The 18,110-nt window shown below is 29.0% G+C and overlaps 1 protein-coding gene across 4 annotated transcripts; it reads right to left on the minus strand.

The window, feature by feature from the left end:
• Positions 1-2,051: 2,051 nt before the first annotated feature.
• Positions 2,052-17,582, minus strand: LOC128393136 (putative uncharacterized protein DDB_G0271606). 4 transcript variants are annotated; one of them, XM_053353263.1, is made up of 10 exons: positions 17,046-17,581; positions 16,601-16,747; positions 15,910-16,044; positions 15,070-15,397; positions 13,372-14,887; positions 12,621-13,033; positions 11,462-11,749; positions 11,241-11,330; positions 2,634-2,711; positions 2,052-2,529 (listed from the first exon to the last, which is right to left on the minus strand). In XM_053353263.1, exons 2-10 carry the CDS (start codon positions 16,685-16,687, stop codon positions 2,504-2,506), a joined length of 2,961 nt encoding a protein of 986 aa, XP_053209238.1. In that variant the 5' UTR covers positions 16,688-16,747; positions 17,046-17,581; the 3' UTR covers positions 2,052-2,503. The 4 variants fall into 4 exon arrangements, 2 of the variants coding, with proteins under 2 accessions (XP_053209238.1, XP_053209239.1); XM_053353264.1 differs by lacking the exon at positions 15,910-16,044; XR_008326075.1 differs by lacking the exon at positions 2,052-2,529 and having other exon boundaries at positions 11,467-11,749; positions 17,046-17,582.
• Positions 17,583-18,110: the final 528 nt, after the last annotated feature.

Below are 18,110 nucleotides of genomic sequence, written 5' to 3' on the forward strand. Positions count from 1 at the left end.
CTAGTTATTTGTTATTTATTTTTACGAAGTTTTTCTATTCAAAGTGTGGTGCATCTTTAACCGTTAAAATGTCCGAAGGAGGTACAATGCCCTTTGTATATTCTCCAAAAGAAAATATGTCAACAAATGCTCTTTTCACTGGCATGTTAAAGGTAATTGAAGAAGCTTTTGATTCCTTGGATCCATTGGTCAAGACATTAAAGGCCAAATCTTCAATTACCAGACAGAAAGAAAATGTTTTATATTCAATGAATGAACTGGTAAAGGTGTTAAATGTGAAATTTCAACAAACCGAGAAAAGTTTAACTACCACAATTAAAATGGGACCAATTAAATGTGACGCAACTACACAAACCGAGTCAAATTGGACAAATATTTTTACCACATCAAAATCATCATCATTTAAATTTCCACCCTTAGAGAAACTGGTAATTGAAGAGGATAATAATTCCATTGATAATAATGATAAAATTGTAACCGATGGTGGATTTGTGGACAATACAATTAAGGAAAAAGGTTTAATCAATAAACTATGTAATAACAAAAATAATCATTACATTGTTGGTAATAGGAGTACAATCAAAATGACCAATAATATAAATACATTGATTCAAAAAATTAATCCCTCTGAGCTTATTATTGGTGGTGGAATCAATTGTCAGCAAAAATTTTGGTCTCCAACAACATCAACAACAACATCAACACCATCAGAATCCTCGCTTAATTCACCAGATCGATGTAATCCAATTTCCTCACTTTTCATCTCTATCATCATCATCATCATCATCATCATCAACCATCCAATCATCACCCTCACCATCAAAGTTATCAACATTCACAACACCAAATGATACCTCAGTCTCATCATATTTCACCATCATCATCATCCTCATCATCATCAACCTCAAACTATCCCCATTTCCCTGCAAACTCAAACACAAACAATTTAATCATCTCATCTTATCCATCTCATTACAATGGTGCTATTGTCCAACTTCAACAATCACAAAAATCGCCACAAACTAATCAAGATATTCCAGTCGCACCTCCACCGCCCGTCTTAAAATGTACCAATTCATCAATATTTGATAAATCAATGTCACGAGCCAAGAATGGACCTCCACCTCCACCAAGGCGTAGTGATAAAACCCGTCTCTCTGGTCGTTATTGATATTAAATAATCAACTAAATTGGAAAAATTAATAATAACAATTGTATGCAAATGTTTACCTGCAATAAACAAACAAACAAAATTAAGGTTTAAACCAAAACCTTTAATTGTGATCAACAACAACAACAACAAGAAACATTAACACAAAGACAAAATGATAATCATTATCGTTTTGTTAAATCATTTGCTAACATCAAATGATAAAAAACATTTTTCAATTGATGAGATTTCAATGAAATCATCGCAATCAACAACAATCATGATCATTTAATTGTTTCCAAAATTGGCTCATAACTATTTGAGTTTTTTTTTTCTTGTCAAACAATCAAGTTAACAAAACAATTAAATTGATACCAAATACAATCTGATAACGATTAACGGTTCACAATTGTTTATTATTTGTTGATTATCATTTAAGTCCAAAATCGTTGGTCAATTGTTGATAATAATCAAGTAAATTGTAGTTTATTTTATCTCAATTTGATTTACAATTGTTCAGATATATTGATACAAAAAAAAGAATGAGATTAAACTACAAAATCGTAATAATCACAAAAAAAAACATTAATTAAAATGATAATATTATGATTTAATAGATAGATAAAGTTGATTGATTAATTAATGATAATATTAATTGTAATAATAATAATAATTAATATGAAATGATTAAGCTAAATTATCACTTTTGGAGCTAAAAAATGCAAAATATGAAAAAGGCAAAGGTTTAAATTGTAAAATTATGAGATATTGATGAAGATGATTAATTAACATGAATTATTTGATCTGATTGGTGTTAATTCATGTTAATTGTTGTTTTAAGAGTTAATTGTTTGTATTTTCTCAATTGTTGGTGATGAAACAATTGTTACATTTTTTTGTAAAAAAAAAGATACAAATAAATATATAATAATATTTATATAACTGCAATTGTTGATTGTTTTAAATATAAAATGTAAATACTGGTTGATTATCATGATAAAAGTAATTGAGGAACACAAAATTAAATAGATAACAATTAATTGTTTTTCATCATCTTCAAGTATTGAGTTGCAATTGTGTCCTTAATTGTTACTATAATTGTTATCATAATTGTTATTCAAGTTATCAGCTTTTTCCTATTGCTTATTGAATAAATTGTTGTTGTTGTTGTTGTTAACAGTTTCAATAATTTTGGTTTGCATTTACATAAACGATAATTAATTGTTGAGATGATCAGCTCTGTCTAGAATTAATTGTTGGCCGTTGGTCAGAAAAATACGTTAATTTAATTGCAACACTTTCGTTTTGCGATCCCAAATTGTCATTTAAATTGTGAGTCTTCAATGATTAGTCTTAAACACGACTAAATTTAAGTCCAGCTAAATGATTAACAGAATAGAAAAGAAAACAAGATAATTAGTTAATTAGTTGGAATAAGTAAAAGTTATCATTATGTTGATTAAATTGTTACACTTAATTGTACCTTCATCATTGGAATAACAATTGTGGCAGTGAAGTTTATGATTACGAACTCGAACATCAGTTCCACATGTACCGTTACCTGAGAAAATTAAAGAAAAGAAACATTTTAATTAACTTGATCAAATTAAGAATACAAAAAGAAATTAAATACATTTAATTGTGACATGTAATTCAATTGTAATCAACAATTAGGATCAAGAGAGAGACAGAAAGATTATTAATCTAATGATGAGTTATTTAAAACGTGGTAATAACAACATCTAAATTGTAACAGGATAAAAAGTAATTTAATTTCAATCCTAATCAACATAATCACTATTAAAATGATTATTTTTGACAAAAATTTGATGACTGAATTAATTACTCAGTTTATGAGATTACAGGAATAGCAGTTAATTTGTATTATTGACGAGGATCAGTGGATAATGAAAACGTGTTAGGAAACATGATTAAGATTAAGATGATGATGACCCATTAAATTATCATCAAGATGATTAGTGTGAGTGAGCTAATGAAAAAAAAAGGTATCATCTCTCAGGACATGACAAGGTAATCCAATAGACAATTAAATCACGTTTTAATAACTATCATCAGATGTAATTGTAAAGCATGTGAATCAATTGATCAAATTAACTTGACCAATAGTTAGAAATGAGATAATCCCAACTGACCCAGATTAATGAGTTTTGATCATTTTTTGTTTACTGTTCATTGTGTTTACTATTAAGATACATATCTTTTTGATTGTTATGTGTGGTCAATCATTATTATCAATAAAAATTTGATAATAATAATCAATTGAATGATATTTACTTTGATTGTTAATACTACTATTACATTAACATCATCACCATCATCATCATCATCATCATCGGTAAGAGCAATTTTTTTGTGTCTAATCAAAACAATCAAAGTAACAATTAAGTAATAGTAGTAGTCAGGTTAATGAATCAAATGATAATATGAAAATAATTCATCATCAGTAATTTTGATTGTAAATAATTGTTACTAATCCAATGGTTTAGTTATAATCACAATAATCATTATGGTAATCATCTTATTCATGATAATGATTAAGATAAATAAAAGATTCTCATATTGATTGTTAATTATCATTATCACGATTATTTTAAATTGTTAAATATTGTGAATATTGTGAACAGTTCAAATTAACTAACAAACAAAATTAGTTAACAATCAACGTTGATTGTTGTTATTATTTAGGAAATATCATCTGCAAACTTTTTAATTAAATTAACTATAATCAATGATTAGATAGCATCTTTGATTTTTAATTTTTAATTGTAAAAAGTTAAATTTAAATTATAATCAATGAAAGTTTTTCTTTAATTCAATTGTTTGCATATTAAATTGACTTATTTAAATTAATCAATTGCTGTTAACTATTCAATGATCATCTCAATTTAAAAACACAATTTAAGTTTATTGAAACAAATAAATTGTTTCACTAACTTTTGATTAACTATTCAATTTAAATTGGTTAATTGAAATTCATTTTCACTTTAATCATTCAATTCAATTGATTGATTGTTATTACTACTGTTTGTTTGAATAGTAATCAGCTGATTCTAAGTAATATATGATTATTCATATCACAATTTAATGATTAATATGATGATCATCAATGAGAAACAAAAATTAAGATTAATTTCAACCAATTCCATCAAATTAAATTGTTAATCTACTCGCAATTAAATCAACTGAATACTAAAATAGACAATTCAACAATCATTCATGATTAGAAAAAAAAAGTTAACAAATTGATTTTAATTAGTCCATTAAATGATTATTAATCAAGTTGATATAATTAAGACGTTAGTTGATAACCAGTTTTAATAATGATGATCCTAAAATTGATTTAATGATTAAGATCAATTTCATCATAATGAAAACAAAATGAATGAAAAAATAATAATTAAAATAGTGAATCAATTAATCAATGATGAGAGATCGGTAAATAAATGATCACCAACGTAAAAGTATAACAAAAAATATACTCATACAATTAACGTAACAATTAACGGAAACACAATACAAGAAATGTAATCAACATGAAAAAAGTAAAAAAAAAAATCTGCTAAACAATTAAAATAACGGTAAAAGTTAATGAAGATAAAGTAATTAGAAACAGATTAACATGATAATGATGAGATGATCAGACTTTTACAGCAATTGATTATAATCACAATTTGCAAATGAATTAATTGTTATAAGAAACATTTTAATCGCCGTTTATTATTATTGATTAACTGACAGAATCAGAACACAATCAGTCAAGGGTTAACTATTAGTTACATCAAATTCATTTTACAAACAGACACTCAACTCTCATCATCATCATCATCATTATAAATCCTACAAGAAACAAATTCTAAGACAATAGTAATTACAATAATGATGGAGAAGGTAAATTTATGCATTTATGCAAAGTTATCGTAAAAATCATCATTTCAATGAATGTCAATGAGTGAAAATGATAAACTTTGATACGAGAAGCAAAAAAATCAAGCATCGTAATCGAGTAAAATTTTTTCTTAATGGGCTTCAACTGACCAGCCACAGTAGTCATCCGATTCAATATTAACAACTGACCTTCACTGACAGAATCAGGTCAACGGATTGAGAATGAATCTTTTTTTTTCAACCTTCTCCTCTCATCAAGTTGATGGTGAAAAAAAAGGATGAGGATGATTTTCAGAATCTTCTGATCCTTCATTCATTGACTAAAGTAACTTTCAAGTATCATGAATATGAAAATTGTATTAATATTATTGTGAACAATTTGATGTTGGTGATGAGGTAATAGTAATTAGTGGTGGTTTTAATTTTAATTGTATTAAGACAAATCATCATCATCATCATCCTCTTTTGTTTGTCTGTCTACCTGTTGATTGTTATTGTTGTTATTGTTGATTAGGTTAGCACGTTTCAATGGATTACGATTAATTGGGATTGATAGAGTTTAATTAAAAACGATTGTTAATGTTAGATATATTTATGTAGTTTAAATTGGCGTGAGAAACTTAATTAAATAGCTAATTGTGAGAAACTGATTCCAAAGAGATAGTCATCCGTGATTAAACTTGATCATCAGTATTTACTTCATGATACATGAAAGAAATGAGGAAAAACAAATCAACAACAATAATCATCTGATTTATATGTTGATCAAATTGTGATGATGAAAAGCAAAAAGTTTTCAACCTTGATCCAGATCCAGGTAAAAGTGACCATAATTGTCAAAAAGATTTGATTAACTTTGATGTGTAAAGTCAAAACAATCACAATTTCATTGAATTAACTAACCACTGTAACTAAAATTGTTAATTAGTGTATAATGATAACGTAATCATCATCAACATCATCATTGATACATTATAATTATAATTCAGTTCCGGAAACCCTGAAGAAGTTGATTCAAGATTATAATTAATATCAATTCAAATGTTATGGTTATCAATTAAATGTACATTGAAAACAAAATGGTTAAACTTAAGCTTCATTAATTGTTGATAACAATAAATTAATTATAACATTAAAATCAAGAGCAAGGGAAAAATACAATTAATTGTAGAGTAATTAACAGTTAATTCAATCAAAGGTTTTTTCATAACAAAAAAAAACCTTCGTGCTAATAGTAATTCAATAATCATGAATTACATGATGAAATCTTTTCCAATGTGTAGTAAACAAATTTAATGATTTTAAGCTAATCCAAAATAACAATTAGATAATTAAGTTTATTAACCTAATTACCTGATCCACAGTTGAAGGATATTATCATAATTTTGGTTGCTATTTGTTGCTGCTTTGTTGTAAAGGTAAATAAATTTAAGAAAAAGGTAAATAATAAACAAAACATTTTCCCAATTATCAACATTAATATACATTCAAGGAGGAAAAGGGAGTGTCCCAGCCAAAAGGGAAGTTGAATTGACAGGAAGTAGTAAAAGTGATGATGATGATGATGATAAAGATAATAAATGTAAACACATTAAATTATCACACAGAAAATGGTTTAATTTTTTAAAGATCTTCATTTAGTAGTTTAATGAAGTAAAAGTAACTTTTTCATTGATTTACCATTGAAACATGAAATTTGATGCAATGGAAATTATCAACATCATGTAAAAATGTATTATTATTATTATAACATGATGATAATGATGATGATGATTAAGATGATCAACGTAATCTTCATGATGATAATCTGCTTTTTCACGCTTTCTTCCGTCTTAGTTTTAACTTTCTTTTCTTTTATTTTTCTCAACTCACAAGAAACTTCATTCTTGATGGTTGCTTATTTTGGCAACCAGAATATTTTGATGCATTAATATTTTCTTGGGTGAACATGATCAACATGAACTTTCAGTGTAAACTTTAAGTTAACTGTTCAGGTTCAAATTGATCACAATCTAATAGCATCTTCATCATCAACAGTAACAAAAATAACAATAACAATCCAAGTACCAAATGTTTCATTCGTTGACCGTGAAGTGCTTGACAAGCAAAAATCACGTAACAATCTTGAAATCGCTCAAATTCAGAGTTGTTCTTGTTTCTATCTTATCTCTCTCTCTCTCTCTCTCTCTCTCTCTCTCTCTCTCTCTCTCTCTCTCTTCTTCATGCTGTCTCCCTATCTTTCAATTCGTCAAAAATAAATTCATTCTCACATGAAAATCATGTTGTTGATGATGATTGGAGAGAGATTTTATTATTTGAAACAAAAGCCAAGACAAACATGGTCAATATAATGAACAAAATATCTCAAAATAGCCTGAAAACTAATCTCTCTTTCATCCTTATCATCCTCATCTTCATTGACAAAAATATATCTCTCCCTCAGTTCCACACCCTTCAAAGTTATCATGGATTTCTGAAAAATGAACAAGATGCTTGAAATAAGATTCATTAGCAAGAGTAATAGTCATAATTATTCAAATTGTTAATCATTTAACAATCTGATATGTGAATTGTTTTGCTAAATAGTAACCACACTAAGTTATTAAAATGTGAGTTTTCACCATAATTACCAGAGAGTAATCAAGATAATCAACAGACAAATCAGCAGTTAATTGTTTACAATATCACATTTCCCTGGTTTCAATGTAATAGTTGAGAAAAATGAATTAATTCCCAATTAGAGTTATGATTAATTGTCTGAGCATGAATTTTACAAGGACAAGCAAATAATCAGATAAGAAATACATTTAACAGTCAATCAGCAATTAACTGTTGATCAAAATGTCACTGATTAATTGTGACAATTTAAGAAAGGATAATGAAAAACAATTGTAACTTAAATTGAAAATAATTTCACGACAGTTTGATTGAAAATGAGTGAGAAAATTACTAATCCAAATGATTACTTGCAATCAGAATTACAGTAGTAAAAGATAAATTAAATTGTCAGTAGTTAATTAAACATGGACACAATTAAGTTGATATGATAACCTTGATGCATAAACTTTGTTTATGGGAAAAATATTATTACCGTATCATCATTATCATCATTAAAATGATTACATGGATGATGTTTTTTTAATTATTTTTACCGGTTAAATGTTGATTAAATTGAAGGATTAATAGTAAGAAACTGGACCAAATCATGAAAATAACTTACTACTAACATGATAATGTTAATTGGGTTGGTTCTGGTCAAGGGATTAAAGGGAAAACATCAAATAACAATCAGACCAATAACAGTTAATCATGAAATTTTTCAACACTGTTCAGGGTGATTTATTTGAAGAAATGGGCAAAAAGATAATCAATTCTTGGACAATAACAATCAGACAGAATCTTTTCAATTCAATGAACCTTGAATGGTTAGCCAACAATATCAATATTGTCAAAATAATCTTAAATTAACAATAATCAACCAATCTCAATCATCTTTCAGTCAATTATTCAATTTTGATTAAAGTATTATTGTTGATTGTTGGTGGACTTTAAATCTTTATGTTTCATGAAAACATAAAGATAACAATCAACAAGTAAAATACAATCAAATTAAACACAACAAAGAGAAAGAGAGGAATATTGGTTTGAATACAATTAAATCTAATTGAGGTAAAGTTTCAACTGAAGAAACAAAAATTTAAACATTAAGGAGGATGAGGAAAGATGATGATGATGATGATGATGATCAAGAGATGGTAAAGATACTGTGTATATGAGAGACATGATCAATCTAAATTCAAGGTTATCATAAAATTGCAATTGGTTGATGATTGATGATGATGAAAGATGAAGATAAAAATCTTCTGAGAAATCAACTAATCCCGAATTAATCTTGAAAAAAAAGGAGCTTCCGTTTCTTACGCAGGTAATATCAAAAGAGATAACAAGTCATATCAAATTGTATTATATCAATAATCGGAGTAATAAAGAGACAGGGGTAGATAGATAGAGATTTCTCAAGAAGATGATGATAAAGGATGAGAAATATATCAGGATTGGGATGATAATAATTGGCTGAATGGAGAGAAAATAATTTCGCAGTGAACGGATTTAGTAGGTTATGAAATGGATTCTGGTTTTTTTTCTTGTGTAATATATGATTTTAAATTGATAATAGTTTAGATTATCATGAATGAGAAAATAAAAAGAAATATTTGATGATGATAATGCAGATGATATAATAAACCTGCTTACAGAAAACTATTTGATGAGAAACATTTTCTCTCGTTTTTTATCATTCTTACAATTTTTTATTCTCCTTCTCTCTTCTCTCTCTCTCTCTCTCTCTCTCTCTCTTTAATTTACTAATAAAGTAAAAGGTGAATGAAAAAAATCTTCCATTTTTTTACTGGTCATTTAATTGGGTCACTTGTGTGTTTTAAATGAAAGCAAGGTAAAAAAAGGTAAATAGTATAACAATAATAATTATAATGATGATGCTAATATTACCCTAAGGGTATTTAGATCATAATTATCATCATCATCAGAGGTAGAGGTGCAAGAAGCAATATAATTATAAGGTTGAAATCTGCTTTAAGCGATTTGACATTGGAGAGGCGATTCGTTTATGTGAGTAAGTCCGAAAACAAAACAAAAACCATTGAAAGTTTGATGAAACTTTTGGGTTAACACTGAGTGAAAAGATTAATTAAAGTAACCAAGTGATAGATTAAGATACAGGATTAAATTAAACAATTAAAAGCGATAATGATGATAGAGATAATGGTAATAAATTATCGGAGACTCAAAGAGCTGACAAAATTGTTAACAAAATAGGAGGAAGATGAGAGGGAGTAAAATGAAATTAATTGCTGCTCATCATCACCTAAATGATGCTGATTGTTGATATTGACTAAATAAATGATATTGATCTAGATGAGATGATGATGATATGCTTGAGAGAGAGAGAGAGAGAGAGAGAGAGGAAAAGATAACATTTGTTAAATTTACTGAACATGAACAATTTAATTATTTGTATATTGTATTTAAAATTGGTCATCATGGTAACATTATAAGTACTTGACCAATCCTCCAGTCCCTTTAAAATATTTAACGAAAGTTATCATTTTATCACCAACATTATCATCACAGTAACAACCCAACAGTTTATCAACATCAACACGATTACCCATCAACATAATTATCATCTTAATTCATCTCATTGTCATAATTAACTATAATCATCATTTTTTTTGAATAGGTCGACAGGTTGAGAGGGTAACAAGATAAATACCCTAAATTAAACCTTAAAAGTTACTGTTATTCAACTGATATACTTAAGGAGGAGGACGATTAACATTTTTTATTGTTGACCAACAATCAACAACAATTCAAAATGAAGCATCTAAAATTAAAATTGCAATAGAAATCAAATTCTGTCAAATAATTCAAATTCAGGTAACACACACACACACACCACACACAATGAAGGGATAAATTTGCCTACTATTTAATGAGGAATTGGAAAAGTCATAAAAAAATCAAAGTTAATCATCGTACAAAATGATAGGTATAAGAAAGACAAACAATTAACAATCAACAGACAAAATTGCCATTTCAATGATACACAATAAACAGAAAATAATACAAATAAACAATCACACAACCACCATAAGCATCATTGTTTAACATCATCATCATCATCATTCCAATGAGAAATGAATTTTCTGTTTCAACAATTCATCTGTAATATTAGGATAACAATTAAAGACAATTCACTCTCTCGGTTATTCAACTTTTTCCCCTCATCTTCATGATTCTTCTTCCTTCTGTCTGATTTTGTTCAGATTTTTCATCTGATTTCCATTCATTCAATCATCACAATGTGAAGTTGAGTGGTTTTAATTGTGTTGATTTAAATTGACAGAATGCAGAGGTAGAAAGAAATAAAGAAAGAAAGGGAAATAGAGAGTCAAAGTTTCTTCACTTTAAAGGTAGGAAGTAACCAGAAAAAAAGCATAAATGAGATGAAATAATATAAACTTGAGTAAATTTCTGCTTCTGCATCATCACCGTGCTCATCATGGTTTCATCTATTATCTTTGCTATTACTCTCTCTCTCTTGATCTCTATTAAATTTAAAGGGAAATGTGAATCAAATGACGTTTAAATTATGAATACTTACCAAGTTGAATGTGACATACTGAGCATCGGAAACAATTGATGTGATAATAAAGGGCTAATGTCTCAATGACCATTGCAGCGCACCCACGACCTTAGGTGATGAAGGAAAAAAATATATATAAAAAGAAACAAATAATAACAAAAGAAATTGTTAGAAAATTTTGTCACTATAGTGTTGATTCAATTCTTACGATTAACAATAAAGAGAAAACATCAATTCACCTAACTCATCACCGCAGTTTGAGCACTTTTTTTTACCGCTAACTGAAAGCATTTGCTTTTGTTGTTGAGCTTGTAAAAGTTGCTGCTGCGACTGTAATAATTGTTGAGATTGTAACGGTTGGGCTAATTGTAAAGGTCCTTGGGATTGTAATTGATGTAATTGCTGTGGTTGGGAAAGTGGTAGTTGTTGTTGGACTTGGACTTGGGCTAGAGGTTGCATTGGAGGAGGTTGAGGTTGGATCCCTTGAAGTCCGTTACTTTTTTTCATTAAACTTGTTGTATCAGCTCCTGATTGATATCAGCGTTGATTAAAGGATTGCAATCCAATTATTAATCCAATTGTAAAGAACAGGTTAATATCCAATGAAAGAAGAGAAAAAGATAATTTTATTAGTTTGAATTTAAAATTATACGTTTATCATGAAACAGAATCAATAAAATAAACCTTTCAACTATGAATAAGTAAAAGATATTCAGTAAGTTCTGAAAAAAAAACACTCAGAATCAATAATTATACCGATCATTATGATTGTTAATAATTATTTTTGTTAACAGTTTAATATACAATTGAGTCTGATAATAATTGTTAACTATCAGTTGATATATTAATAATTAATTATTTTAACTACTTAATCAAAAATCATCATGTTTCCTTAATTGTTTTCCTTAATAATGTTGATTGAAAATAATTTGGACGATAATGATGATGAAAATTGATTGTCACTGTCATTAAGCTTTGCAATATTATCATCATGAGAAATAAATTGTTATTGGTTTTAACTTGTATTTCTTTCATTGATTCTTGATTAATTTGAGTAATTGAGCGTTGATTATAAAAAGAAAAATTTTTCTCATCATTAAATTATCATCTTCTTCTGTTAATTAACAGAAAAAGCGAGAGAGGGAGAAACTTTCATGTAAAAATACACTGGACTCTTCGATTTCATAACCAACCTTGACACACCCTTTTTCTAAAGAAGATGAGGATGATAAGAGGAGAATATAATTGAAAAGGTTGATCATTAACATTGAAAGAAATGACAATTTTGATTCAATGAAAATTATCCAATTAAACAATTGAATGATTAGTTTAAATTCACAGGTAAGAAAAACATAAAAAGAAAAAATGAAAAGTGAGAGTAAAATAATTAATACTAACCTGCAACATTCTGAATTCTATTTAGCCCGGAGGCATGCGAACCACGAAATGGACTGTTCTCATAGACATGATTCTCATAAGTGTTACTATTGGTACTAATGTTGGGATTAATTTGACTTGATTGGGGAAACCTGTTAATTGATGTCGATCGAGCCATCAATGCAGGTCCTGTTGATTGTTGTTGTTGTTGAGCATGATGAAGGCGACGTAGTTCAGCCTCTTGAACTACCCAATGATTAATATTATAAGGTGAAGTTTGTTGAGGTTGAGGTTGAGGTTGAGGTTGGAGTTGGGGTTGGGGTTGTTGAGTATAATGAAGACGACGTAGTTCAGCCTCTTGAATTACCCAATGATTGATATTATAAGGTGAAGATTGTTGGGGTTGAGTTTGTTGAGAAGAAGATAACATTATTCTGGAAATCGCAATGAGTGAAAAAAAAGAGACGAAGATGAAAAAAGATGGAAAAAAATTAATATATTATCATGATTATTTTTAGAGGTAATGATGAGTGAAAGAGAGAGTTGTTGTTTGGGATCATTAGTTGTGTTGTTTTTTTGCTTGAAATATCAAATAGAGAGTAAAGGTTAAAATAATATTGATAAATTAATGGATAAAATCAACATGATCCTTAAAAGAGATATGATTTAAAAGGTTTGCCTTCCGATTATTTTCATCTAACAAGTCAACATGAACTTTGTATTATTATTATTATGATTTTTCATCAAGCTGTACATTAATTTGTATACTTACAAGTTGGGTTGCTTTTGGTGGCTTGATTGTTGTTGAAATTGGTGATGATGTAGCTGTGTAGCTGATTGTTGTAGTTGCCGTGGAAGCGGTTGTGTTTGTTGTAATGGCTGTTGAAAGGTATGAAGTTGAGGATGTGAGTGGTGATGTTGTAGTGTTGCATGTTGGTGTTGTTGTTGTTGTTGTGTGTTAAATGAATTGGCTTGTAATGGTGATTGTGAAGCATAAAGAAGGTGCTTTTGTTGGTCAGCTAAATTCTGATTTTGTAACCTTTGTTGGAACACTTTCATTTCCTCTTTATAAGCGAGATCTTCAGCCGTGGGAGGCCGATTATTTTTCATTAGAACAGAGTTTTCATATTCTTTATTATTATTCTGATTGGTCATGATAACGGTTGTTGATGGTATTCCTGTTGTTGTTGTTGTTGTTCTTGGAGTTGCTGTTGAAGATGAAGATAATGATGAAGATGGTGAGGGGTTATTGTTATTAGCTAATGTCACAGATGATGATGAAGAGGAGGACGAAGATAAAGATAATGATGATGATAGGGATGAAGCTGCTGATGGGAAAAGTCGTGATGTTAATTGGTCGGCAGTTTTTTTCACTTTTTCAGATTTTCTTATAGGTTTAGAGGTTATGGTTTGTTGTTGTTGCTGCTGTTGTTGGTGGTGTTGATTGTGATTATTATGGTTATTTTGTTGTTGTTGTTGTTGAGTTGGTGCTGGTTTACATTTTGATAAACTTTCGAAAGTAGATAACTTGGCTCGGAAGGAGAGCATCTGCTCTTTTTCAGCATCTTCATCAGCATAAATGCTATCGTTAAGGTGATCATCATCTTCACTTTCAGAATCGAGCTGATTAAATCTACCATTAGACCTGTTGCTAGGATGATGTTGATTGGGATCAATGTTTTGATTAGATAGATGTGAATGATTGACAACTCGTGGATCATCCTGTTGTTGAAGTAGATAATTCCATACACTTTTCTGACGATTATTTTCATTTATGGTAACGGTTTTAGGTTGTGATTCACCACTAGATTGGTCTCGTCTTGATAAATCCGTTGATGAGTTTCGATTGAACACTTTCTTCTCACGGAAATTATCATTTTGTTTTTGTTTAATCTCATCACTATTTCTTGAATTAACCTTTCCTGCGGAAGGATTGATTGAGCTTTCCTCATTTTTGATTGACACGATCACGGTAGGTGAGATTAAGGTGGCTGATGATGATGAGGATGAGGATGAGGTTGTTTTTGTTGTGGCCATGGTTGTTGGTGATGGTGATGATGAGGATGATGATGATGATGATATAACCTCACTAGTTGAAACCCTTTCCTGTCTTTCCAGTTCATTTTGTTTCTTCTCAAGTTGTTCTAATTCTTGAAGTTTATTGTTTAATTCTTGTCTCTTTTTTTGTAATTCTGCTTGTTGGTGCTCATAACTTTTCAATTGATTAGATTCATCATCTTCATGATAATCGCCTAAGTTATTATTTGCATTGGAAACCCTTGAAGATCCTATTGTAATCAAATTTGGTTGACACAAAAAAAAGAGAGAGAGAGAGAGAGAGAAATAAATTAATGAGATTAGAAGGAGAAAGACAATAAAATAATAACTAATAGAGCTTCAAATGCTTGACAGTTTCTCTCACATCATCAGATCTACATTGTTTAGACAATGGATAACATAAAAAACTTACCTGTTCCCTGTTTATGGTTATTGTTATTAGTATTGTTGTTGGCTAAAACTAAACTTTCTTCCTCTTCTTCATCTTGAATACCAATATATTTATGTAAATTATAACCTATCCTGTGACCAGATTTTGCTTTCTCATTGAGAATCTCTGAGAAGGTTTTAACTTTTCGCTGTTGATTATCACCTGAATCAGATTCTTCACCTCCGGTTAACCTTGATTGTCTTCTTTTAGATTTCCAATTGAGAAGATTATTTTGCCATTCTTCTTCAACTTCTTTAATCTTTTCCTTGGTAATCTTAACCTCCTCAGCTAAACGGATTTGTTCAACAGCCTGTTGATGAAAAAGAAAATTATTAGACAGAAGAGAAAAAAAAATATTATCATTATTATTAATATTATTTCAAGAATCATTATTGATAAACGTCAATGTTGAGTGAAATGAGTGAGAGGTAATAAACAAAAACAATCAACCAAAAATATCAAAAATAATGATCGAGGTAACTGGGCCATAGCAAGAAAATGGGTGCAAGACCCAATTGACCATTAGAAAAAAATAAATAAACTATTATAATGACCATAAGGTAAGAGAGAGAGAGAGAGAGAGAATCAATCTGACAAGTTGAATGAAATATTTGTGTTACTTGTATATACACAATAGAAAAGCTAATAAGTAATTGTTGTAACAATTTAAATCTATTTACTATATTTTGTAACAATTTTTGTTTTTTCTTTGATTATAATGTAGTATCATCATCATCTTCATCTTCATCATCATATTAATCATACAAGAAAAAGGATATTGATACAAAATGTAAAGGTAATAATAAGATTTGACCAACTTACCTTTTTACTTAATTCTGTTGATTGAATTTTAACAAATTGTAGGGGATCATGAGTTTGTTTACTTCCAGGGCGGATAACTGTTGACACACAGTGAGTTGTTATCACACCGCCAGGTAAATCAAGATCTAAGCTTATCTATTGGAAGATTAAAAAAGACAATAGAACAAGATAAAAGATGAAGATAAGAGAAAGAAAGAGAGAGAGAGAGAGAGAGAGAGAGAGAGAGAGAGAGAGAGAGAGAAATTAAGTCAATAGTAAACAGAAACGAAAAACTAGAAAAAAAAGAGGAGAAACTTGATAGATAATATTTTTGTGTACAGAAGATTAATGAATGGAGAGTATTAATCACTCACAGACTATTGTGATGAAATTGAGAGAGAAAAAGCAAAACATTAGTGTTAATATTATTTACAGCGCGAGGTCACACCTTTTCATTACACTTATATTGGTCAACTTAAATTACCTTTTAACTTTCTCTCTTTTTTGTTTTTTTGTTTGTTGTATCTCTTTCACACTCTTTCCCTCCCTCTATGATAATATTACTTTCATCATGTATTTATTTTCATCAATAGAGATGAGGAAGAAAAAGATTCTGTCTTTTCCTTTCCGTCTTCCTATTATTTTGATCACATGAGTTAACAGAATAAAAAAGTGAAAAAAGAATTTTTTCTTCTTCTTTTTGATAACTTACTCTTCGGGAAACTGAGGAGCGATTAATTGAATTGTCATCCTCATAGTCATCACTTGAATTCCAACTTCTTTCAGATACAGTTGACATGGTCCAATAATAACATGAATAGATAACCACAAAAGATACAAGGATTTAATATCCAACGGGCTGTACAGACACAACGAGGTAAATGTGTAATTAAGAAGATTTCGGTTAAAACAAAGAAACTTAAATGAGAGACAAAGAGAAAGAAGATACCAAGAAGAGAGAGAGAGAAAGAGAGAAAGGAAAGCCCCAAAGAGAAAAAAAACTAAAAAAGAGGAGAGTTTTTGGAAAAGGCAAAGGAGAAAGAGCGAGAGAGAATAAATGAGGTATGAAGAGTGAGTGGGTGAGAGAATATGAAGAGAGAGAGAGAGGAGAGAGCAAAGAGTATTAAGAAGAAGAAGAAAAAAAAACCTAGACTCACATAAAAAGATGAAGATGAAGGAAAGAAAAAAATTTATTCCTTACACAGGAACCACAGAGAGAGAAAGAGAAAAAGAGAGAGAAAAGAATAACCAGAAACGTAAGGTGAATAGACCAAAATAAGAAGAAGGCGAATTGACACAGATCAATGGAACCAAAACGGGAACACTAAGTTTACCACAATGGAGAATTAAATCACAATGTAATTAACTGTCACCGTTAATTGAGCCGATTAATCATCAATTATAACAATTCCATTTATTATTGTAATGGAAAAATAAATTGTAAAAAAAAAGATGGCAAGGTAAACATGACTCAGAACAGACTTTTGGGTTAAGGAGTAAGAAGAACAATTTCTTAGGTTAACCCAAACAAAAGATGACAACCAATGTTTTCTACAATTAACTAATTGTTCAAACTCCCAGTTAACACTTGAGTATAAAAAAGAATATGAAAAATTGTGACAATTAAAAGATTTTATAAAAAAAAAAGTAGAACTTAAGTCTCATCCAATCCGAAGAGAAACAAAAAGTAAAATAAAATTTCTGTTTATTTTTTTCTCTTTCTCTCTAATCTCATTTTTCTTTCTCTTCTCACCTGAGGGAACGTCTCCTAATTACGATGCGAAATTCGAAAAAAATTTTGAAAAGTTTTTTATCGAAAAGAGAAAAACTTGACTAATTAACTAATCGTCATTCTAATGATTGAAATTAGTAATTTGGAATAATTTTTAGAATTAATTGTTAGGCAATGGTGGCAGATTTATTACGTTGATATGATACAATTAATTGTAGAAATCAACAGATAATTAGTTGATTAATTGTTTATGGAAATTGATTAAAATTTAATTCTTTTTTCATTTTGATTAATTGGAAAAACAGAAACATTTAAATCCAATTGAGTTTGTTTGTTTCTTTCTCTTTAATTGTAACAGTTATTAGCAATTAATAGTTAATTAATGTTGTTGTTGATTAGTGATTATCATCAACTCGGACGATTTAAACTGTTGGGCCAATTGATTTAATTGTTTTTTTTGTGTGTTTTTATATTGAAGATGATGAAATAA

Source organism: Panonychus citri, unplaced genomic scaffold, assembly GCF_014898815.1.
Source record: "Panonychus citri isolate SS breed McGregor unplaced genomic scaffold, ASM1489881v1 Contig00138, whole genome shotgun sequence".
In the NCBI taxonomy this organism is placed as follows: domain Eukaryota; kingdom Metazoa; phylum Arthropoda; class Arachnida; order Trombidiformes; family Tetranychidae; genus Panonychus; species Panonychus citri.

What these genes read in the sequence shown, in the direction of transcription:
- LOC128393136 (XM_053353263.1), bottom strand. Translation starts at nt 16,687, where the DNA reads ATGTCAACTGTATCTGAAAGAAGTTGGAATTCAAGTGATGACTATGAG. An exon ending in TAGAATTCAGAATGTTGCAG is followed by an intron (nt 11,750 to 12,620) that starts GTTAGTATTAAT and finishes GATATCAATCAG; the next exon opens with GAGCTGATACAACAAGTTTA. An exon ending in AGTATGTCACATTCAACTTG is followed by an intron (nt 2,712 to 11,240) that starts GTAAGTATTCAT and finishes TAATTTTCTCAG; the next exon opens with GTAACGGTACATGTGGAACT.